The following is a 24,447-nucleotide window of genomic DNA, read 5'->3' on the forward strand; positions in this document are numbered from 1 at the left end:
CAAGATTTTGTGCTCTGGTCCTGGGATCTGAACACATAATCTAAAATCAGTGACTGAAGTGATATCAAATGAACCATACCCGGCATTTTAAACATTGTTCAAAAAAAACCTGAAACATTACTTGAAATGTCGGCGTCCATGGAATTTTTTTTCCCAAAAATGTACTTTATTCATAATATATACAGTAAATAAAGATGTCTTTCTCAATGTCCATCGTACCATCGCTTTGGTACATTCTCTGACAATGAGTCAACACCACTAATGTTTCCTCCTCAAGAAACGCATCCATCAGTCCTTGGAGATGCTATTGTACAGGGTCTAATCCCCCAGTGTCTAATGGTGGCAGGACCCTAGACTGTTGGCTTTCCTCATAGAGCCTTTGTGGTGGCTGCACCGGGCTTTAGTGTATCTCTCAACATATGCCCCTGCACCTTGGAATGTGCCAGTCTGCAGCATTCACTTGTGGACAATTCTTTACACTGGAAATCCAACAAGTTTCAGGCAGACCAAAGTGAGTCGTAAGCTGAGTTGTTGATTTTCCAGCAGCAGTTGATCTTTGTTCCAGTATGCTTCCCTGGGACTAACCTGTAGATCAGAGTCCTGTGTTACATAGCTGTTTGGATCAAACCTCGACAAGGATCTGTAATACTCTTTCCAGACCTTGGTGAATGCATGGTCCATGAGGTGGGCGATGGTCTTGTCTGCACCACAGCGATTTTGAGGGTAGTGTGCAGTGGGATTGAGAACCCAATTGTGCATGCTGATAAAGAGGGTCCCTCACTACCAGCCAAGCAAGCTCTTGTTTGAAAATTATGGTGGCAAGGCATTCTGCTGAATGACTTTAACAGTCTGCTCGGGGATCCATCTCACAGGCTCTACAGTCTCGTTCCCCTATGCTGACTACTGCCTGATGGACTTGTGGTTGAAGGTGTTTTATTGCAGGAACTTCTTCTATGAAGGATGGTCTGTGCAGCAGTGTCCAAGGAATATTGCATGACAACAAGGTCGGGTCCATCCTTCGCAATGCTGGGTCAGGTCAAACTTTAGCAGGTGGTGACATTTGGTGTTTGTGTACTCAAGTTCTCTGCACAGCTTGATGTAGTTGCATGTAAAGGTGGCTATTGGGATGAAGGCTAAGTTGGATATCCTGCAAGTAGGCGTTAGTACACCTGATTTATGCAAGGCTGTCTGAGATATTCTTGCTGGGTACAGTGCAAGTCTGGTCCTGTGGGTATGGTGCATATCTCGGTTGGTGATGGCCTTGGAAAGAATCTTTTAATCCTCATTCAACAGTGAAATTTCTGATGTTTTCCCTCTTTCCCCCTGCTTATGGATGAGGGTGATGATATCCTTTCCCATGGATTCTGCCAGCTAGAAGCATGGTGCTATACACTTACAGCAGATCTGGGCCTAACCGGTTACGAGTAAAACTCGGCTGGTATGCCATCATTTGAAGGAGTTTTATTTGTCTCAAGGGAATAATCGGATGTCCAAAACCTCCTGAGAAAGATAACAGCAAGTCCCGGGGCTGTGCTGTCTATGGCCTTTCTGTTATGGACACCAGCACAGAATTTGCAGAACCTCAATATGTCTGGCTGTGAAGATGTTACTGAGCAATACTCTTTAAGGCTATGTATTACAGTGCTCCCTCTGAGAAACTGTTAGAAGAAGTAATGTGAGCACATCTCATCCTGCTCCATGGAGCAGACTCTGCCTCAGAGTCCTGAAAGATCATCTTTCGATCCAAAGAGCAAGGCTTGCTGGCAATTTACCTTCCAGTGTCCCTCCTCGACTCCCTCTGACTCTCTCATGTTTTCTGAGCACATTTTGGAAGGTCACAGTTAAGGAAAAAGGAAGACATCTTAGAAATATTATTGTGGAAGGTGTCATCAGAACAACTGGAGAAACTGGGAGAATGGAATGGTGCCCTTGAAAGAAGCAGGGTGGGAAGAGGTGTAGTTAAGGTAGCTTGTGGGTGTTTGTGGACTTGTAATGGATATTGGTCACTATTTTGTTTCCTGAGGTGGAAAAGGAAGAAAGAGAAAGTCAGAAGTGGATTAAATGAAAGCGAGTTGCTCAGCAACTGGATAAGGGAACTGTGTATGTGCAGTGACCATTGACAGCAATTCCAGATGGTGGTATTGGGCCAGCACAGTCTGGATAATCAATCAATATATTGGTCCTCCTTTAACTCCACTCAGTTCTTGAGTGACAGTGAAAGCAGGGTGAAACATTGTAGCAAAGGTAATGAAGTTTCCAAGTTCTCAGAGAGTGGGGCATCACAGCAATACTTCTTCAATATACGTGAAAAAGGTGAGGAAGGAGGTGTGAGTTGGATTGAAATGAGGAATGTTTTATGTATCCCACAAAGTTAGACCTATGACTTGGGGCCCACTCAATTTTCTATGGCTACACATATAATTTGGGGTAAGTAAGCAGATCACTGAACAAACATTGTTCAGATTTGGCATGCCCAGTACCCCAAGCTAGAATCACTGTCTACAGTCACTTCATACCCACAGCTCCCTTGTCTGGATGCTGAGAACCTATCTTGCTGACTCTCTACACTCTGCAGTCCTTTGGTCTATTCTAAGCAGCAGTACAGCATTGGGCAGGACAATGAAGAGGCTATGCCCCTACAGTCTTTGATACATGGCAAAGTTAAGAGTGTGACATTTGGCGAGAAAGAGGTTTTAAAATGAACTAAAACCTCTTTTTTTAATATAAAAAATCACTTTCACTTTTTAATCAGAGGTTTTTAATAAAATAATTTGCATTGCCTCTACCTCCTGAATCTTTGCCCTGCCAGCCACATTGAAATCTTGTTTGAAATCCCATGGTAAAGGAACTGTGTCAGTTTTCCTCCACAGTCACTCTCTGCCATCCCCCACCTTCCCCTGGAATCTTTATCAGCAATTTTTTTCTACTTCCTTTCCATTGTGTGCTCATATTACTTTCTCTGCAGTAAAACCAATCTTATGCCTTGCTAAATGCAAAGGGAATCTGTTATAAGTATTTGTTTAATTTATTCCTTATTTTTTTAGTTAATTGATATTCATGCCATTATGTACCTCCTTGGAATTTTTACATCTAATAAAGTTAAATTCCCAGTCTTGACCCAGCTGCCAGTTTGTTATTTGATACTGTCATTGTTAGATTTTGGTCAACTTTCACTGGTTTTATTTTGTAATCTGCTCAGCACACATGTTTTAGCTTTGGATTTCCTTAGTGGAAAGACTTGTTTGTTTTTGGTGCCCCTCACATTATCTCTTTTATATTAAACTTTTCCACATTTCCTAAGTATCTAGAAGCCATGCACGAAGATTTTTCTTGTGCTTTGTAATTGACTTCAATATTCTGTTTGCCCCCTTTCCCTTCTCCTCTTGACCATTGTTTAAGTGTTGGCCTTTTCTCATGCACAGGTAGAGATGGAGATAAGATATCTTTATTAGTCACATGTACATTGAAACACGCAGTGAAATGCATCTTTTGTGTAGAGTGTTTTGGGGGCAGCCCGCAAGTGTCGCCACGCTTCTGGCGCCAATATAGCATGCCCACAACTTCCTAACCCGTACGTCTTTGGAATGTGGGAGGCAACCAGAGCACCGGAGGAAACCCACACAGACACGGGGAGAACATACAAACTCCTTACAACAGCAGCAGGAATTGAACCTGGGTTGCTGGTGCTGTAAAAGTGTTACGCTAACTGCTACACTACCGTGCCTGCCCAACTATGATTATTGAATATGATTATTGGACAATTTTGTAGGACTAGATTGTCGTATTAATCTCACTCATTCCCATAGGGCATGAATTGAAAGGAAATGAGGATCCAGCTACCATAAAACTCAATATAAGACCCTATATCTTTAGCTGCACTTAATGATTGAGATTATTTTTGTGAGTAGTGTCATTATTACATTGTTGCTCTCCATTGTACTTCACTGGCTAAAAGCAGGAGGCTAGAAATTGCAATATTGCCTCTTAAAGCTGTTAAAATGACATGAGCTGCTATCCTGGTATTTGTGAAAGTCTCATTAAGAGTAAGAACTTCAGGTTCAAAACAGCAGTGTTGGATTTCCCTGTACAATGCTACATCTAGCTAACATTATTGTTGATGTCTTGCAAGTTTGCTCAGCTATCAGAATTTAGGTCCAACATTTTTACAGTTGCATGAAGAAATGAATGGAGGTATGGTTATGTTCCCGGGGACTAGAGGGACTTGCACAGGCTGGTGAGGGACAGTGTCCATAGGAGGCATGTTCTTTGTGCAAGGGTATCACGGGGACCATTCAGGGAACACCTTCTGGCAGGAGGTCTCTACGAACATGTGCAGTCCACGATCAGCTTTATTTTGGGGAAGCCTGTAATTCAGTAAGATGTTCAAAATTGTCAGACGGACCCTGCACCTGTCGAATCACAAAGGTAGATATCATTGGCAAAGCAAACATTATTTGTCCATTCCTACTTGCCCTAAGTGGTGGTGAGCCACCTTCTTGAACAGCTGCAGTTCTTTTGATGAACTATTGGATTGAGAGTCACAGGATTGAGACCTGTGACAGTGAAAGAACAGCAATACATTTCCAAGTCAGGATGGCGAATGACTTGGAGGAGAACTTGCAGGTGATGTTCCCATGCATCTGTTGACCATTTTGTTCCGGGTGGTGGAGAAGATGGATTTGAGGGGTGCCATTGATCTAGCCTAGACAAGAACTGCATGCATTTTATAGATGGTATACGCTGCAGCAATTATGGTCTGGTGGTGGAGGAAATGAATCTACAGGATGGTGGATGGGATGTCAATCAAGTTAGTTACTTTGACCTGGATGCTGTTGAGCTGCTTGAATATTGTTGGAGCTGCAATCATTCAGGCACATGGAGGGTATTCCATCACACTCTTGTTCCTTGTAGCCAGCTGAAAGGCTTTAGTGCGTCAGAAGGCAAGTCACTGACTGTAGAATACCCAACATCTGATTAGTTCTTGCAGCCACTGTACTTGTGTGGCTGGACTAATTGAGTTTCTGGATGATGGTGACCCACAGGCTTATGATGGTAGGAGGGCATGGCAAACTAATGCCAATGTTTATCATAAGTAGGTGGTTAGACTCCCTTTCATTGGAGACTTTCATTACTTGGTACTTTTGTTGTTCAAATGTTATTTGCCACTTATCAGCCATGCCTGCATATTATGTTTTTTTAATTCATTCAAGGGATGTGGGCTTTGCAGGCTGAGCTCATCCCTAGTTGCCCTTAAGAAAGTGGTGGTACGCTGAGATTGAACTGCTGCAGGCAGAGATGTGATGTGGGTATACTCGCAATGCTGTTAGGGAGAGTGTTCCAGGATTTTGACCCAATCATGGTGAAGGAATGGTTGGAGGGCAACTTCCAGGTGGTGGTGTTCCCATGCCTTTGCTTCCCTTGTCCTTCTAATTGGTGGAGGTTGTGGGTTTGGAAGGTGCTATCTGAGGACTCTTGGTGAGTTGCTGCAGTGCTGAGGAATTTGCAAAAAGAATTGAACAGTCATCAGCAAATGTTTCCACTTGTGATGGAAGAAAATCATTGATGAAGCAATTGCAGATGACTAGACTCTGGGACTCGATGTTTGACCTTCAACAACTACCTCCTTATGTCTGAGATATGATGCCAGCTATTAAAATTTTTGTAGTTGATGTCCATTGACATTAGTTCCTTCAGTCTTTATGCCCCAGTTGGTCAAGTGTTGGCTTGATGCTAAGGGCCTGACTGTTGCCTCTCCTCTGGAACTCGTCCCTTTGGTCCAAGGTTGTGATGAGAGAACCAAAAAAGTGCAGAATCTGGAAATCTGAAAACAGAAAATGCTGGAAACATTCAGCAGGCCAGGCTGAATCTGTGGAAAGAGAAAGTTTTGAAGTGTTGATTTCGTTGTGATGTGTTAGGTAACATCTCCTGCACTTCCTGTTTCAACTTAAAGCTGTGATGAAGTCTGTAGCCAAGTGGTCCTCAAGAAACCCAAACTGGACATTGGTGAACAGGTTATTGAAATGTAAGTGCCACATGATGGCATCGTTGATGAGAACTTCCATTATTGTGTTGTTGATTGAGTAAAGAGTTATAATTAGCTGAATCAGATTCATTGTGCTTTTCATTAACAAGATATTTGGGCAATTTTTCACATTATAGAGCAGATGCTATTTTGGGATTGCAAGAAACCCAGACAAGTGAACAACATATATTTCTAGTGTTTGTTCCAATGCTAGCTACATGGTTCAGCTATTGTTAACCATGTTTGTGTATTCAGCATCTCTCAATTTTGCCTGTCCTAATAGGACACACAATAGTTCAGAACTCCATACCCAAACAGACTGAATTAGTTCTGAATGGTCCCAAATTCATTGGAGTTCAAAATCTCATTGCTCCTCAAGAGGCCAGACTTTCTTTTTGACAACCTATTCTCAGTTTTTAAAAAAAAATCTTGACATCATTCCTATTAATCTTTCACTGGTTTAAAACCTCAGTTCAAAGTTGTCAAATTGCCAGATGATTGTGAACTAGATGTAGTGAAATTGGAATAGTGAACTCAGATTCCAGAATGAATAATATGAATTATTTAAGTGGGTACAAATGACAGATGAAATTTAATGGAGAATAATGTAAATTATGTACAAAGAAAATGACATGTATGCTCACATGTATTGTATTAAAGTAACTAAGAATGAAAGAGATGTAGGAACTTGTAAGACGTGACACTGAAAAGGCCACCAACGTGGAGTAGCCATCTGGAAAGACAATCCTGCATAGCCAAAGCAGTAAAACAAAAGTCACAGGATGTTATGACTAATGGACCAGTTGTTTACTGTTTAGTTCTGGTCATCAGAACATAGGGGATGTGTTCATGCACTGTAGCCAATACACAGAGGCACAAGATTGATTCAGAGTTATTAGGATAGGAAACATTTAAAGGGAGATTTTTTGAATATTATGACAGTTAACTTGGGATATTGCTTCATGTTAAATGAGGAGAAGAAAGATGTAACAAGTTCAGAATGATTTGTGCTTTTGCTTTTCCAGATTAAATATCTGGCCAGATTGTTGGTTGGGCTGTATGTCCAAATTCAATATTTTTTTTGTAAAAGGAAACAAAACTCAGTCCCCTTCTGCTTCCAAAGACACTTCTTTTTAAATCATAGTTGCCTGAAATGAATCATTACTTCTGTGTGGTAATTTGTGATTATACAGAATGTAGCAGTGAATTATCTGCCAAAGACTTGATAGTTTCATCAGTAGGTGCTTTTATGATTACCAATACTGTGCAATTGTCAGTTGTTTTAGACGTGGATCTGATGGTCGCACTTAAAACCAAGACTACTCTAGTTTTACTAACACATTAAAGGATAGTAGAGCTTTCTGTGGGGCACAGACTTTGATCTACAATAAATGGAGGCTGGACCTTGTATCCAAGGCAGCGTCTGAGCACACTTAGGAAAACACTTTTGAAATGCTGTAAAATACTATTTGCTTTGATGATGTCACTATGGAGAAAGATTGAAAGAAGAGCATGAAAACAACTTTAATTAAACAACTTCCAGAAGAACAAAACTCTTGAGTGACTAGAGAAAATCACAAGTGTGATTACATGTGATAGATTGAGAGCAACTGTAGATTGAATGCAGATGGCATGTGCAATGGGTAAGAAAAAAAGAGGGAAAATTTGAGTCCTTTGAAATATAGATGAGTAAAGTGCAACTGCCAGGAAAAAGATGGGATACACTTTGCTTGGAGCAAGGGGGAAGAGAGGGAGGCAAAGTGAGTTGGAGTAACAGAAAATGTGAAATAAGGGAAAATTATGAATGATAATTGTAGAGCACGATAGAGAGTGTTGTGATGGATAAGAAGTTGGAGATGAATACTAAGATATGAACTAAAACAGAAATGCTGGAAGAATTTGGCCAGTCAAGTAGCATTTGTGGCAAGAGACTAGTTAATGTTTCAGATCAAAGACTCTTCAATCAGATGCTCTGTTCTGATGAAGGGTCGATCTTCAATCTAAAATGTTACCTGGTTTCCTTTTCCACAGATGTTTCATGACTGGCTGAGTCCTTCCAGAATTTTTGTTGTTGTTTCAGATCCCAGCATCTGGAGTTGGATTTGTTTTCCAAGATCTGGACTAATTGTGGTCAGTTGGTGCTTTGCCTCACTCTTCGTTGAATTCAATTGCAGCTTAATCACTCCAAAGAATGCTCGAAGCTTTATAGCTCCCAATGTATACTTTTCTATTTGCGGTTAAACTATATATAAATAAGTTAATATGTGCCTAACGTTTTTGAATCGCATCAGTTTTCATTTAAATTTGACCATTTTATCTGGAGACATGTCTTCTGATATGAGGTAATTAATGCTACTACATCATTGTCTTTTGCATTCATCACTCTTCTCTTGGTTAGAGTCATACAGCACAAAAACAGGCCCTTGAGCCCACTGAATCTGTGCTGGCCATGGAACACACATTCACATCAGTTCTATTTTTATTTTCCCCATATTCCTGTCAGCTACACCCCTACCTTCCACCAGCATCCAATTCTACCACTTAGCTACACACTGGGGGAAACGTGTAGTGGCCAAACCTATGAGCTTCTCATCTTTGGGATGTGAAAAGAAGCCCACACAATCACAAAGAAAGTGCAACCACCACACAGACACCACCAGAAGTCAGGATTGAATCTGGGTCGCTGGAGCTGTGAAGCAGCAGCTGTACTAGCTGCGTCACTGTGCCATTTTAAAGTGAGTTGTTATATGTAGCCTGATCTACAGTTAAATTTTCAAAATTATATCCTGTTAGTTTAATTAACGAAACCGCAAACTTCTGAAATAAAGCCATTGCAATGTCTTGTTTAATTGTCCTATTATGTTTTGAGTTTTTGGCCTAGTTCATATTTACTCAGTAAGGGATATCTTGACTTTGCTTAGTTTAAAATGGACACCAATTAGATGAGAGATGAGCATGACTTCAATCAAAATGAACTAACCTTTTATTCTGTATTTGCAAACTGTCAGCTTAGCTTAGTGTGAGGTTTAGTCAAGAACTTGAGTCTGTTTGCCAAATAAGGATTTGACCTTTTTAATCTAAGATGTGAGTTTACGTAAGTACAAAGGAGAGATTGCCTTTCTCTTTCAACCAATATCAGCACAAAAATTAACTGATCATACATCTCATTGCTGTTTGTGGTATATTGGATTTGAAGAAAGGCAATTGTGTAGGGGTGCTCAAAAAAAGATTTATGCACTTTGTGAAATGACGTGTAATGAGCTTTTATGATGTACAATAATATATTCCAAAAACATTTTTACATGTATTTCTATTCATTGTAAATCTCAGTTGTACACAGATTGTGTAAACCTTCCCATCATTGGATTTCCATTATAAAGTTGGAATTGTTATGCTTGTGGAACAGGATGTGCAGTTCTAGTTCTCATCTAGATGATTCAAAGACATATTGTACTGCTCTATGTTAGTGTCCAGAAATACATATCTGACAGACATACTCTTATTAGATTTTAAAGGGGTAGATACTTGCTTAAGAGGCTAACATTTGGAACTTACTGCAGTCTACAGCTTGTTTCTCTCTAATGAGCAAGAGGCATAAAGGATTGATTATATAGTATTTAATGCTTTTGAATATCCTTTGACCTTTTGAAATCCATAGCATTGAGCATTTTTCTCCCATTGGTAGTTTGATAATTGTTCTGCCTCCATAAAGAGCTTTTCCAGATTTGGCTAGTCTATTCCATTATTAGTAAAGAGTAAGAAATTTAATGAGTAATATTCTGCATACTCTTGTAGGGATATTTAATAAAAAAAAGGGTTGTCAATGCATTAATGTAAGTTGGTAATGTCTAAATGGAAGTAGGGAGGTGGTTATCAGCAGGTGGAAATGTGTAACCCAGGGTACGCCAAAGAAATTTTACCTTGCAATAATTCAAGGGAGAATTATGCTTTTTGATTCTCCACAATGTTACCCTGTTTGGGGAGGGATATGAAGTTTTATTACTGAAATGGATGGTGATCATTATGCAGTTTTAGTGACTGTTATTTAGTCTGAATGACATGCTTGGTTTAGAAGATGTTTTGCAAGGTGCAGCTTTGTTTTTAAAAAGAGAAGCATAATTTTCTGAATTTGAGGTGAAAAGAATTATCTTGTATCTTCTGAATAAATTGAATTCTAGTATAGGTACATGTATAATAAACAGGAATTCCATATGGATAAGAGAGAAAGAGCAAGAGGGGGAAGAAATATTTTAAAGATTAAACTTCTTTCTGTTTTTGCAGGTGTGGATCCTTTTCAGCTTGAGCCCAGGCTTCCAGGTCCCCTTCAATCTTCACCTTTTTCCTCTTCTGTCCCTTATGTGGCTGCATCCAGACAGCCCAAATCCAGAGCCTCCAATTCTAGAGATGAACGTTATCGATCTGGTAAGTAATGGTTCTGCTAAGCAGAGGTGAGGAAAGATTGAACAAAATAGAATTGGTCTTTTACTGTGAATGACATTTTCTTTTGAGTGTTTTAATTGATTTCAAATTACTTGCATTGAGCAAATCTTCCATTTTTCAGTAATGGCTTGTTAAGTTCCATGTAGAAGTTGTTCAGCATCAACTACAATACTGCCCAATCCAACATATTTTTGTAATGAATTGGGTGCATTCAGTTCTGCATTTAGAAACATGTAGACCTTTTTTTTCGTAACACACACTCATTTGCACTGGAATTAAAAAGACGGCCTTTAGTACTTCCTAATGCTTTTCAGATCTACCTGTGGAAGAGAAATGGTCCACAGAAATTTCTTCCATGCATTAGAAAAGGAAAGATGGTCTGAATCTATCCCTTTCTGGAGGATTTACAATTTTCTTTTTAAAATTTCTTTCCTTTTTTATTAAATTAATAAGAAATTCCATTTATATTGCCATTTGCAACTGCAGATTGTCCCAAAATGTGTTGCAGCCAATGAAGTATAGCTACAGGTGTAACTTGGGTGCCACTTTACACAAAGCAAATCAAATGATAGCCTTCACCTAATTTCTGTGTTTCTTTTATATTTTATGGTTATGATCTCCTAAAAGCCATTAAAGATGTCTTGATTTCCACCTTGTGTTCGCCTCCCCCCATTTATCCCCCAAAAAAATTATCTCTGAGTCATGACATGAGAAGTTGGGAATCTTGGCCAGCATGGACCATTTGGGCCGAAGGGCCTGTTTTCGTCAGTTTTTAAGGCCAGTGTGGGACCAGCACGTTTTGCTAAAGGTGGAGAAAGGTGTTTGGCAGGCAGTTAGTTGGGAAGTTCGTTAGATGGTATGTCCCTTCCTCTGTTTGAACTGTTCCTCTGTGTGGTCAATACATAGACTTGAAGTTTTTGGTGTCAATCCATATGTTACTTCTCCAGTGATTATGGCCAGGATTCCCAGGAGTAGGTGGGGATATTGCACTTTTTTGTTTTGAGAACATCCTTGAATATTTTCTTTGCCACCCAGTAATCTCTTCTTGTGACAGAGGTCAGAATAGAGCATTTGTTTCACAAGTCTGATGTTACACACACAAATGAGATACCCCAACCAGTGGAGCTAACAGTGTAATTAGGGCCTTGGTACTGGGGTTGTTAACCTGGGAGAGGACACTAATATGACTGACTTTATTCTGCCAGCAGATTTGGAGGATTTTGTGGAGACATTAATCACATACTGTATCTCCAGTACTTTTAAATGGCTGCTGTAAATTGTCCAGTCCCTCAAACATACAGGAGGATAGATTGGTCATGCACGAATTTGTGCTGTTTGTGATCTTGTTCTTTGAATACACATATTTTTCAGGCAGCCAGTGGCTGTGCTGGTGTACTGAAAGCAATGGTGAATTTTATCATTGATTTCTGCCTTCCTGAAAGGTGGCTCCCAACGTATGGGAAATAGTCCACATTTTCCAGGATTTTATTGTGGAATTCTGTTGTTGGTTTATCATGTTGTATGACAGGGGCAGGCTGGTAGAGGACCTTTGTTTAGCTGGCATTGGGTTTAAGGCTTCTGCTGTCATTTAGTTCATTGAATGGGTCAATGATTACTTGGAGCTCAGCTTTTGAACGTGCACATATGAAAACATTGTCTGTGTAGTGGAGCTCAATTACGGAGGTTGAGGCAATCTTGGTACTTGGGTGGAGGTAACGTTGGTGGAACAGTTTCCCTTTTTCCTTTAGATTAGTTCAACTCTAGCAGGAAGTTCGTTGGAGGTGGGGCGCAGCATTGCGGTAAGAAAGAAAGGAAAATGTTGGGGTGATGAAGCAGCATTGCTTGACACTGGTCTGCGTGGAGAATGAATCTATTGTTGACTTGTATGTTGGGACCATGGCTTGCATACCATCATGATGCTAAGGTAAGTTGGAGATGAAATTCTGCAGGTAGCCATATTTAGGGTGGCTATTTCATCGTTTCTCCTAATTGACAGAGTCAAAGGCTTTGGTGAGGATGAAAAAAGCTATGAATGGTGGTTTGTGCTCCACCCTGCATTTCTCATGGAGTTGTCACGCAGGCATGATCATCTCCAATGTGCTGCTTGAGGGCTAGAATCCACACTGATTCAGAACTCTTTGGCCACTGAGAGGAGGCAGTTGTGGAAAATCCTGGCACTGATTTTGCCTGTAGCAGACATCAGGGGGACCACTTTGCAGTTACAGCATTTGGATTTGACTTCTATCTTGGTGGTCATGTTTACAAGATCTGAGGTCTCCTGGCATATATTCGTTCTGGATGTGGTAGACAAAGTTGTGTTTTTGCCACCGGAGTTCATTATTAAGTTCCAAAACTTGGGCAGGGATACCAATACTCTCAAGGCCTTGCTGTGTTTTAGTTGCTATACGGCCTTTTCGTCTTGTCGGCCAGGGGTAGCAGCAGGGCTGGAGCAAATAGATGGCTGTGGGATGGAGTCAAGAGCTCTTGCATCAAGGTCGCAGTTGCAGTTGAGGAGATTTTTGAAATTCTCCTTCCAGTTGGCTCTGACTGTCTTTCTGCCCTTCAGGAGTGCAGCTCCATTTTTGATTCTTAGCTGGTTTGGGCTTTGGGTGTTAAAAATTTGGATGTCCTTGACAGGGCTGAAGAATCTGCGTACATCATGGTTGTCAGTGAGTTTCTTCGTCTTGTGTTCTTTCCACCCGCCTTACATGACCTTTTGTTCATTGGTTTTCTGTTGGATCTTGGCCTTCAGGTTCCTGTAGAAGGTTTTTTCCTCCATGTGTCTTGGTGGAGCTTCCAATCCAGGAACATTTTGCATTTGTGGTTACTTAGTTCTTTGATCTCCTGGTTATTCTCATCAAACCAATGTTGTTTTTTTCCTGTTAAAAAGCAAAGAGTTTAAGTGCTAATTAGGGTGCACTCCAGATGCTATGGACATTGAACTTGTCAGGTTCTCTGTAAAACACTATCTAGAAGCTATCTTTAAGGAACCTTTGCCACTGATTTTCTGTTCTGTTCAAATCTATAATCACTGTTGTTTGGGACCAGGTTGATAGAGAAGACCAAGAATCAGGAAGTGAACTGTCATTGGGTGGGTGATGCAAGCATCCTTGTAGTCTCTCACTTGAATGATGAAAAATCCTAGCACCAACACTGCTGCCGGTCCAGTGCTGTGTGGTCTTGTGCTTGTCTCTCTGGTAAAATGGTCTTGCGTATGACAAGAACATGCCTTATGGCTTTGTGAGGAGGAGGACCCTCTTGGAGTCCTTATTCCCTCCTTGACAATCACTGCTTGTCAGGAAAAGCAGTTTGTCACCTTAAACAGAGCTCTTTTTGTTCCCCTAGACAAAATGCTTAAAAGCCCTTCTGTCCACCAATCCTGTCTGAAGCCTTAACTGGAGTTGGCATTCTTTGGGTAGCACTCCTAATGCCATACAACCTTATTTAGAGCTCCAATTGGGTCATGCAGCTTTATTCAGAGTTTAGCAAATGCTAGTGTTCAATTCTAGTGTTCTGTTCAACAGTGACTTCTCATTTTTATGTCATCATTCAGTGGTGTTACAGAGAATTTCTCGAGTTCCATTTCCAGTAAAGGAAGTTCTCCTGCCTTTTCCTCAGTCTTCCAAGTATTCTTGAAATGAGGACAAAATTCTGGAAATGCGCAGTAGATCAGGCAATTAACATTTCAGATTGATCCTTCATTAAAATTTCATTGACCCGAAACGTTTGTTTCTCTCACCACAGATATTGCTTGACCACCTGAGTATTTCCAGCATTTTTTTGTTCTTATTTCAGATATCCAGTATCTGTAGCATTTACTTTTCGCTTGCTCTATAAATGCCTTACTGCAATATATCCTTTTAGTAATAGCACATCTGTATTTTTCTTTGAGTTAGTTGATTAGTTTATCATGATAGGACTACTTGTGCACTTGTTCATCAAATCCAGTTACTTTCCAAGTATTCAGGTTTCTTTTTCAATCTTGTTATTAGTTTTCAAATTAATACAGATTTATATATAACATCAATGTTTGTAGATGTAATACAAAGAGATCGGAAGAACAATCATGGCATGAATAATCATAAAAAATAATAAAGTATATAAAAAAAATCTATAGATCCAACGATCTCTTAGTGAATGAATATAATATAAAAGAAAGAAAAAAATATCCCCAAAACAATAAGAATATTTATAAACAGTATATCAAACCAAACTAAGCTAAAAAAAAATAAAATTAAAAAAAAAACAGAAAAAAAAACTTGGACTAAAATTTCTCTATAGAAACAGAGCAATATTATGTCGTCAACTCCATTCCTCTAAATTGAAAGGTTATTACAAGGGGATCTATATCATGTGAAAATATTGAATAAATGGATTCCAAACTTCCTCAAATTTAAGCGAAGGATCAACAGTACCACTCCTAATTTTTTCCAAGTTTAAACATGATATAGTTTGAAAAGTATTCAGGTTTCGTAAAGTTTTAAGAATTGTCAGTGAGATTATGTGCTATGCAGTTCTTCATGTCAGTCTTGTTATCCTGCAAGGAAAGTGTAATCTCTAAGGGTACAACTTCATGCCTGTTCTCTTTGTTCAAACGTCTGTAATCAATGTTCTAGCCATTTGCACAAGAATAATATAATTAGCGGTAGGCTGTTCAGTGGTAGTATTAGAAAGCAGCATCTGCACTCTGATGTTTGCAGGAAATTGGGAAAGCCATCCCCAACCCAAAAAAGATGTTGCAAGTGGGTCAATTGAAAATTTGAAAAATGAAATTAGTAGACTCTTGTCAGTTAAATGTCTTAAGTTACTTAATCAAGGTAAGTAAGTAACAACTATGTTCTTAATGAATGATAGAATAGGCTTGAAGGGTTGACTGGCCTATTATTAAAATGAATGCTAATGACTTTTAGTGTTTCTCCAATTGGGTTTTGTTCCAGCAAGTGAAGATGTGAGGTTATGAGCATTGGCTCTGAGATGGTGGATTTAGAATTATTAATGGTCTTTTCTACCTCCTTGCTGCAGAGTAAATTACTCTGACAGATTGAGGTGGAATATGAAGTCGCTTATAAGGTATGAACAGTCTTGAACTACATGGTTAGGTTTTGGGCTCTTGTCCATGAAGATGAGTTCTTGGTACTAATATGATTTCCAAGCACTTTCCCTTCTCTCCTTTGAAAGACCAAATAAATCTTTGAAACTAGTGAAGTTGGAAAACATCAACTGCATTAAAATTGTTTTATATTTTTGGAGGAACCCTGTAATTAATGTTATATATAATAAAAGCTTATTGTCTTTCGGCAATAACGTTCCATGGTCATAAAAATGTTGGGATTATCATGGTCCCTTGAGCATTTTATTATACACTGCAAAGTGAAAGAGTTGGTGTTTCAAGTTGATGACCTTTGAGTGATTTTTAACCTCCACTTTTGGGACAAATAGAACTGGGTTCACCTTCTGACCAGATTTGTTGCCCATAGTTTCCATCCATTGCACTTACCTGAGCAATGTTAGAGGGCTGGATAAACTGACTCTTGACCTCTTAGATACAGGTGGCAAGATGTTAGCAGCTGGAACACCCTGTCAGCCTTTGACAGGAGCAAGGCAAGAGGCAAAATATTGGTTCCTGTTGAAGTTACCATGGTTTTGTAACAGTTCACAAAAAAAGATACTACTGCATCTAAATTAATTAATTCAAATTATTGTTGTTTGGAAAAAACTAATAAATAATTGAATATTAAAACAAAATAAGTAATTAAACTTGCCTATTTCTTCACAATTTCCAAGACGAGAACCCTCATTCAAAGGAATGGAGATTCCAATCCTACTTCTAAATCTGGCTGGCATAGGATTGCATCACCTCCTGGCTCCAGCACAGGATGCCAGCCCTGCAGCAGTGCTGAATGGTGTTTGGTTCAATGCATTAACATTGCTAAATTTCAAAGTAACTATTTAAAGATGCCTCCCTTCCGTCACAAGTTAAAAGTGGCAGTGTGATTTCGTTAGGGAGTAAAAGAATATTTAACATTGGATGTTGCTGTTTTTAGTTGCCATCTGGAAAAGGGAGACTGCTCTGAGGGATAGTAGTTTTATCACCATGGTTGTGTGTTTTGAGAGTAATAACCCAGAGCAAAATTATTCAAGATTTGCAGCTCTCTGCACAGAAAAGTAATCATTAAGTAAATGGGAGTGGTTAAAGCTGATATTGCTTTTATTGAAAATGTGGCTGATCTTCAAACTTTCTTTCAGAAATATGGAACCTTCGGGTCATTTTACATAAGGTTCCAAGCAAAGTGAAAATGAAGCTGTAGTTTTCATCTGAGTTTGTGGTCACTGTTGCTGATACTTAGAAAGTGGTGGGACAATAAGGAGGGATACAGATGAAAGTGTGAGCTTCTATTTATTATCATTGGTACAAGGCCAGAATTTGCTGGAAAAGCCAATGGAGACTTTTATGGAGCTGGCCCTGACTTGGGACATGTAAAGTGTTCAGTGCAAGGAAGTGTTACCCAATGAATTGTAAGTCTCGCACATCGCTGTATGTTTTGTCCTGCTCCATCGCCAACCTTGCAAAAACAGAATTTTCCTGTTAACCTATCCAAGATTTTGAAGAAATTCCTGCATTTTGTGCATTGATTACAAGTTAAATTTGTGCTGAACTCTGGACCTACAAACTTTTTAGTGATTATATTTATGCCCCATCATTGCCACTTAACCTCATTCAAACCGAATAATTGTGGAAATAATTTCTAAAGATGGTAAATGTATATTTTAATAATAAAAATCAATGCCATTTTACTTTCTCCTCTTTATTTCTTTCTGAATTAGTTAGATTCTTATTCACTACTTCATTCCCCTAACTTAAAGAAATGGACTGCCGAACCAAGAATACGGATGCCTTTGCTGGTTAGCTTAAACTTCCAGCAATAAGTAAAGCCAAACTATTTGACCTGAAGATTATTCTATTATAACTAGGTGTACTCGCTGAGATACCCCACAATTAAAATCAAGGCTATTTATGCATGAATCTTTCCTGCTGTTTGCTGTGATTTCCTATCCCGGGACAGACAAGTTAACTATTATTGAGCCTGCACTGCACTCAGCTGAAATTGGCTAGTTTCACAATTGTAATTGGTTCAATACTATATCAATTGATACATTGCAGTTGAGCCATTGCTGAGAATTGAACACCTCAGCTTCCCAAAAATTCATGATTTTTTTATTCCTCAATTAACAGCTTCAACCAGGAATTAGTTTTCAAATCAAATGGTGTTCCCAGCTGTTTTTATTATTTTATAATTGTGAATAGATCAGGGGTTTAAGTCTGTCATACAAGGCAAAATATTGAGTTCACCTAACAAATATAATACCTTTCTTTTATGCCTAATCCTTTGATGTCTTGCAAAGTCTTGTAAGTGGAAGGTCTGTATCCAGTCAATTGTTTTTAAAAATACATAGTTTGCCCATTCAAATCGTGTATTTGTGATACAAATATGTATTTGTCTGGCTGGGCAAAACCACACTTTCACGAAAATATGGAGGACAAATTATTTGTGCTGGAATACTCTTTGGATTGACAGTTATATTTGGAACTCTAGACATCTTCCCATTTGACATCACAGTTGTTTATACAGAATGTAAGAATTGAAGATGACTTTTAGAGGTTTAGCTTAATCAAGTAGGTTTTTTAATCTGCCTTAGTTGTAACACTTGAGATAGTGCTTGTTGATATGACGTGATTCTCAAGGTAATGCAGAAAATAAAGATGAGGAGCCCTACTGTGATTCCAATAACCTTGTGTCATAGAAATTGAGATTCCTGTAGTTGCAAGTATTTACCTGTGGCAGAATTATCTCATTATCTTCCTCCTTGGCTTCCGTTTAGAAGTTTCATCTGGACTCAGTATGCCACGCCTTGTCTTGGCAATTGAAGGATTATCTGTATTCATACATTTCAAAATATTTTCAATGATTGCTGATTTTAATTATTATAACCAAGTTTATTGCAGTTCATTGTTGCTTTTGTAAATTTCCATGCAATTCCCTTTGGGAAAACTTCTCTTGTATTTTGATTCATGAAAGGGGCTTGAATTACCCATTGTGTTTTTGCACGTTTCTTGGGATAACTTTATCTCTGTTTTCTTCCTAACCCCCACCCATCCGTGGCAGCTGGTTTCCGGTGACTCCATGCGGTGGTGTACTTGTAATCTAAAACTCATTGCCTAGAGGATAGATTTTCATCCCAGAGTTTCACAGCACCACACATTGCTTTCAGTACTTTGCTTCAGAAGACTGAGTTTTAATGTGTTCTTTTAAGTCTCAGAGGTTGGCAGTTGCAAATTTGATCATATTGTTTGCTCATCTTTCTGTTTCCACAGATTTGCACACAGAAGCAGTCCAAGCCGCACTCGCCAAATACAAAGAGAGAAAAATGCCGATGCCTTCCAAGAGGCGCTCTGTGCTTGTTCATTCATCACTAGATGCATACACTCCTCCAGGTACACATCTCCGAGTAACAAACCCAATCTTGGTATAATCTACATGCGAATTCTACTGTTGGTTCTATTTGTCAAGCTGTAAACTTGGACCCACTGCTGTACTTAGGCTGAGACACATCATAAAGAACTCTGCTTGATGTTACGGAGTTCATATACTGATATTTTGTTGCTTAAAAGTTTGTTCTCTCCCTTCCCCCACAAACAGTGGAGCTGTACCAAGCAGCAGGCAGTGTATGTAGGAACTTTCTAAAAACTAATTGTTGCAGAACTGATTCACTGCGAAGGGAGGAGTATTTCGGAAATGGATTACCATGAATGGAGAAATTTAAATTGCAATTGAGAAAACTGGAATAAAAGCATGAATATTCTGAGCTCTCATCTATTTCTGAAATTCCCTCTCCTTTACAACAACTACATATAATTTTAGATAGATTCCTAATGTAAGCTAGGAATACCCACAGTTGCTGGACTACCCACAGCTTTATACAATAGAGAAAGGCTAGCTTTTTTTAAAAAAGGAAAATGAATGGGAATGCAAGACAAATATTGTGTGATCTTAAGTTATTCCGCATTTTAAATAGTGCAGTTGTAATAGGCAGAGGCCATTTCATTATTTTACACAAGTAATGTATTTTGTATGAAAACCAACACAGAAATTAAGAAAAAATTACATAGTTTGCCCATTCAAATCATGTATTTGTGATACAGATAGTATTCGTCAGCTTTGCCCTTTACTCTTTGATAAAATAATTGTAATTAACTTCATAGTCACATGAGTTGCATCCAAATGATGAGATGCATCATAGTTCAAATTTCTCCCAAGCAAAGATTACTTTTATATCAAGCCTTTGTGGTAGCAAAGTGCTCCAAAGGGACTTGACAACATTGTTACCATCCAAAAATTGCAGTTGAGCCACATATCAAGGTAGTAGGATCTTGATTTACCATTTGGTTGAAGGTAGGTTCAAAGGAGTTCCCTAAAGGGGGAAAGGAAGTGGAAGGATTAAGGGAGGGAATTCGAGGGCTTGGAGCCTTGGCAGCCGCAGGTGAGCTTAGGTATGGATGATTTCACAAAGGAAGTCGGCTTGGTGATGGCACAGTTTTGTGGTCTCACGCTCATCTTGGAAGCCAAGTATAGCATCAAAATTATAAACAGTCTGGTTCATCTTCATCCATCTGGAAATGAGGGATGTTGCCAGTAGTTAAGAAATGGAATTTGTGGTAAGGCAAATGAATATGGCTTGGATCTTTCCAGTGTTAGTTGAACAGGTTTCTGTTCATCCAGTGCTATCTGTTGGATAAGCAGGTCTAAAAATTGAGGGGGAATGAAGGGGTCAAGAGAGTGCTGTGAGGTAGATCTGGATGTTCACAGGGTACATATGGAAGCTAATACCATGTTTTTGTGGTATTGTCAAGCCATGGCTACTTTTGGTGAATAAGGATAGAAACAACCATCCCTCTTCCACTCGACCTCTTGTTAAAACATAGGAATAGAAGCAGAAGTAAACCGTTCAACCCAATGTACATGCTCTGCCATTCAGTAAGATCATGGCTTGACCACTTTCTCAGAGCCATTTTCCTGCACTAACCACCTATCCCCTGATTCCTGTGTGCTTTTAAAAACCTGTCAAGCTCTGTCTTGAATATACTGATGTATTGACTGAGTTTGCACAAACCCTTTGGGTAGAAAATTCCAAAGATTCACCAGGCTCTGGGTGAAGAAATTTCTCCTTTGCTCAGAATGGCTGACCCTTTATTCTAAGATTGTGCCTCTGGTTTTAGACCTAACAGCCAGGGGAGACATCAACTGCACATCCATTCTGTCAAGCCCTGTGAAATATTTGTTTCATTGAGATCACTTGCATTCTTAAGTGTCATTCTTAATATCATACAACAAACCCATTATCCCAGGCATTCACTCTGTTGCAAGCATCATCATCTTCATCCATCATTGTCATTCATCTGTAGTTAATGGTCCCTTGAGATCCAGGGTGAAAATGGCCTGTTTATTCCCCACTCTCTAACTGACCAGGTGATCTCTACAACCTATCGCCATGGCAACGCTGGTCTCGCTCTTTTACAGATAGTCCTATCCATCTCCTCTGCCACCACCCCCCCCCCCCCCCCACCTACTGTACAACTGAAAGCTAACTTGATTTTCTTTCTTTGCTCGTTCTAATGACCTGATACTCTAACACTGTTTGGCTGTTTACAGATGCTGCTTGACCTGCTAAGTGTTCTCAGCATTTTCTGTTTTTATTTCAGATTGCCAGCATATGTATTTTTATTTTTTGTTTGTTCCTACTGTTTTCTGTCTGCTACCCAAACCTCAATCCATACCACTATACTACACCCAATATTCTGCCCTCTAATATTATCTAATAATCTCTTGTGTGACATCTTATAGAAGTCCTTTTGAAACTTAAAATATAGCATATCAACTGATTTACACATATTTATACCACTACTTACAATCTCAAACATGAATTCTCTTTCATAAATCCATTTTGACATTGTTCAGTATTATTTTTTAGGTGTTCTGTTACCATTTTCTTGATAATAGATTCTAGCATTTTCCCTGCTACTAATGTCAGGTTAACTGGTCTATCACTCCCTGTTTTTTCTCTTTTTTTTCTTCGGTATTGGTGTTACATTTTCTAAGTTCCAGTCTGTGGAATTTTGGAAGATGATCGTCAATGTTTCCAGTCTCTATATAGCCACTTTCTTCAAAACGGTAGGATGCAGGTCATTGGGCCCTGGAGTTTTATCACTTTTCAGTCCATTAATTTCTTCAGAACTAAATCTTTAATAATGCTCATTTGTTTGAGCATTTCATTTAATTTCCGTGGTTGTTCTCCACTACTTCCAGGAGATGTTGTCAATCTTCAAGAACACACAGAAATTTTTTCATTTTCTCTGTTATTTTCTTATTCACCAGTCATTAACTTCTGCAAATCTTTTTCTTTTAGAACCTCTATAGAAGTTCTCTGTCTGATTTTATATTTCTCACAAGCCTACTCTTATATTCTTGAAACCTTCTCTTTCTTTTAGCGATGCCTTGGCTAAATTCTGAAAATTTCCCAATCCTCAGACTTGTTTTCCTGGGAACTTTATACACCTTTTTTTTGATCTACTGCTACCCTTAACTTAATGTTGATAGTCACAGTTGGATTATTTCTCTTGCTGGATGTTTTTACCTATATATTATTTGCATAATGTGTATTATTCTTTAAGTGTTATGTATTATTAAATTCCTGCCATATCTTTTTAATGCAGTTTCTCAGTTTACCATAACTAACTCATGCCTCATATATTTGTATATTGCTTTCTTCAGGTGTAAGATCCTAGTCTGAGAGTGAGCCAAATCACTTGGATTTTTACATAAAACTCCCATTATATTGTGATCACTGTTTCCTAAAAGCACCTTAACTTCCAGAGCCAGCTAAACCTTTCTCATTATACAATATTAGTTCTGAAGAAAGCTTATTCCCTTTCTGATTTCTCAGAATGCCGATCTAGAAAATTGTCTGTTTTACACCCCATCTTTGGTCACTTTGCAACCAGTGTCTGTCATGTCTATTATATTGTGCCCATTTATTTCTATATGTGCCAGTAATTAACTAATTTTATTATGAGTGTTGTGTGCAGTCAGATAAAGAGCCTTTACTTTTTCCTTTTTTACCAGTTTTTTTCCTGCTCTGACTTGGAAGTACAAGTATTGCCCCTTCCCATCAGACTCTAGTTATCATTATGTAGCTTGTTACCTTGCACTATCATTTTGTCATTTATCCTTATTTTTTGAAATTTCCCCTTGCCAGAAACCTCAATTTCCTTTTGAAGCCCTATCTACAGCCCTAGTTATTTGGTTTGCTGGGAGAATGATCACAGCCCAATTCAGCCAGTCAGAGCAGAACAGCTTCCACCTAGTAATCAGTGGAGATTATTCTATTGTTGTTAGTTCATATACATTAGCATTGTAGACAAGCAGTATACTGGAGCCTGAGTTTTTGCTGGGAAGCACATAAACTATCTTTTAATTATTGCTGTCATTGATATGGAGCCTTGGCAGGAATAATTGCTCCTGAAAGTAAGGATTTTGGGAAATAAATGCTATAAATCAAAATCTATCATCGATGAAAATTTATGCAGATTTATGCAGAACTTAAGCCACATTGTTGCAACCGTCTCAAAATATCAAGTATTTAATGAGGAGTTGCTCCTTGAGAATTCTTAATAGTGTTTGAATTAAAAATGCATGTTAATTTATTCTGATATATTGCCTGATTTACTGAGTCAGGTATGTATACTCAAAAAGTGTATTTGTACTTTGTATATTCCTGGAAAAAGTGTAACTATCTTTTTTTTGAAATGTTAATTTGAGAACCAGGTTTTAACATTAATCTGCAGTTTCATAAATAGATCCAAATGGGAATGGATCATTGAGCAACTTGAGCCTGTTCTGCAGATCGATTAGATCATGCCTGATCTGTATTTCCACTCCATTTACCCAAGTTTGCTTCACATCTGTCGACTCTCATACAGAAGTTCCAAATAGCCTCACTCAATTGTTTATTGTGGCAGCAAGTTCTCTATTTTCACTGAGCTTTCTGAATTAATCATTTATGATTTCACTGTTAGTTCTTTTGAAGGTCCTCCTCCTGGATTTCCCAACCAGATAGAATAGTTTCTCTCAACCTACTTTATCAGGGTCACTTAATTATAGGAAGCGACTTGATTAGGTCACCCTACAATTTTCTGAACACAAGGAAGAAGAAAGCAAGTTTTTGCAAGCCATATCTAAAAGTTAACCCTTGGAGTCCTCGAATCATTCTGTGAATCCATGCTTTTTCCATGATGCATAATATGATGTGATGCCTAAAACTGAATGTTAGCATTATGCTCTCTTGGTCAATTAGAAGTAGAGCCATTTCCAGATTGAAGATCTCTTCATTTCCATGACTTGTGTGCATCAGTTTGATATCCGAAGGGTTGCATGTGCCAAAGCAGTTTCTATTATCAGACTTTGTTTAAAAAGTAAATCTTCAGAAGTGCTTGCAATAAAAGATTTTTTAAATGTTCTCAGCAATTATTTTTGAATATTAATGACTTGATTGACCATTGCAAAACATCCTTAAGAGTTAGACATGTAATGCAGAATTGGAATGTAATGTTGGCTAGACCAAGTAAAAATGGCCGGACTAGAGAAACTCAAATGAACCATTTGTATTTTTATTACTATCTGGTGTGTTTTGTTGGTTATTCTTTTTAGCTCAATCTCACACATCACAGACTTATTGAATTCATCAGGTGTCTGCTGAATGAAATTGATAATTTTATGCCAAATGTTTGGGATCAGTTTGTGCAGTGGGCTTCTGCTGAATGTGAGCATGCAATGGATGAAGATTTTCATTTCAGCAGAATGATCTTTTGAACCCAGTCCTAACGTTAGAAAGAAATCTGATACTTTGCTCGCCTTTTCTGCTCTGTTTTG

At 38.7% G+C, this 24,447-nt stretch overlaps 1 protein-coding gene across 1 annotated transcript in view; it reads left to right on the plus strand.

Moving 5' to 3' along the window:
• LOC127568815 (disco-interacting protein 2 homolog A-like) overlaps window positions 1–24,447 on the plus strand; it is a 202,336-nt gene that overhangs the window by 78,308 nt on the left and 99,581 nt on the right. The window contains 2 exon segments of the mRNA XM_052013011.1: window positions 10,304–10,444; window positions 18,837–18,956. Of these exon segments, the coding sequence (XP_051868971.1) occupies window positions 10,304–10,444; window positions 18,837–18,956 (261 nt within the window).

This window comes from Pristis pectinata, chromosome 1 (assembly GCF_009764475.1).
Source record: "Pristis pectinata isolate sPriPec2 chromosome 1, sPriPec2.1.pri, whole genome shotgun sequence".
NCBI lineage: Eukaryota > Metazoa > Chordata > Chondrichthyes > Rhinopristiformes > Pristidae > Pristis > Pristis pectinata.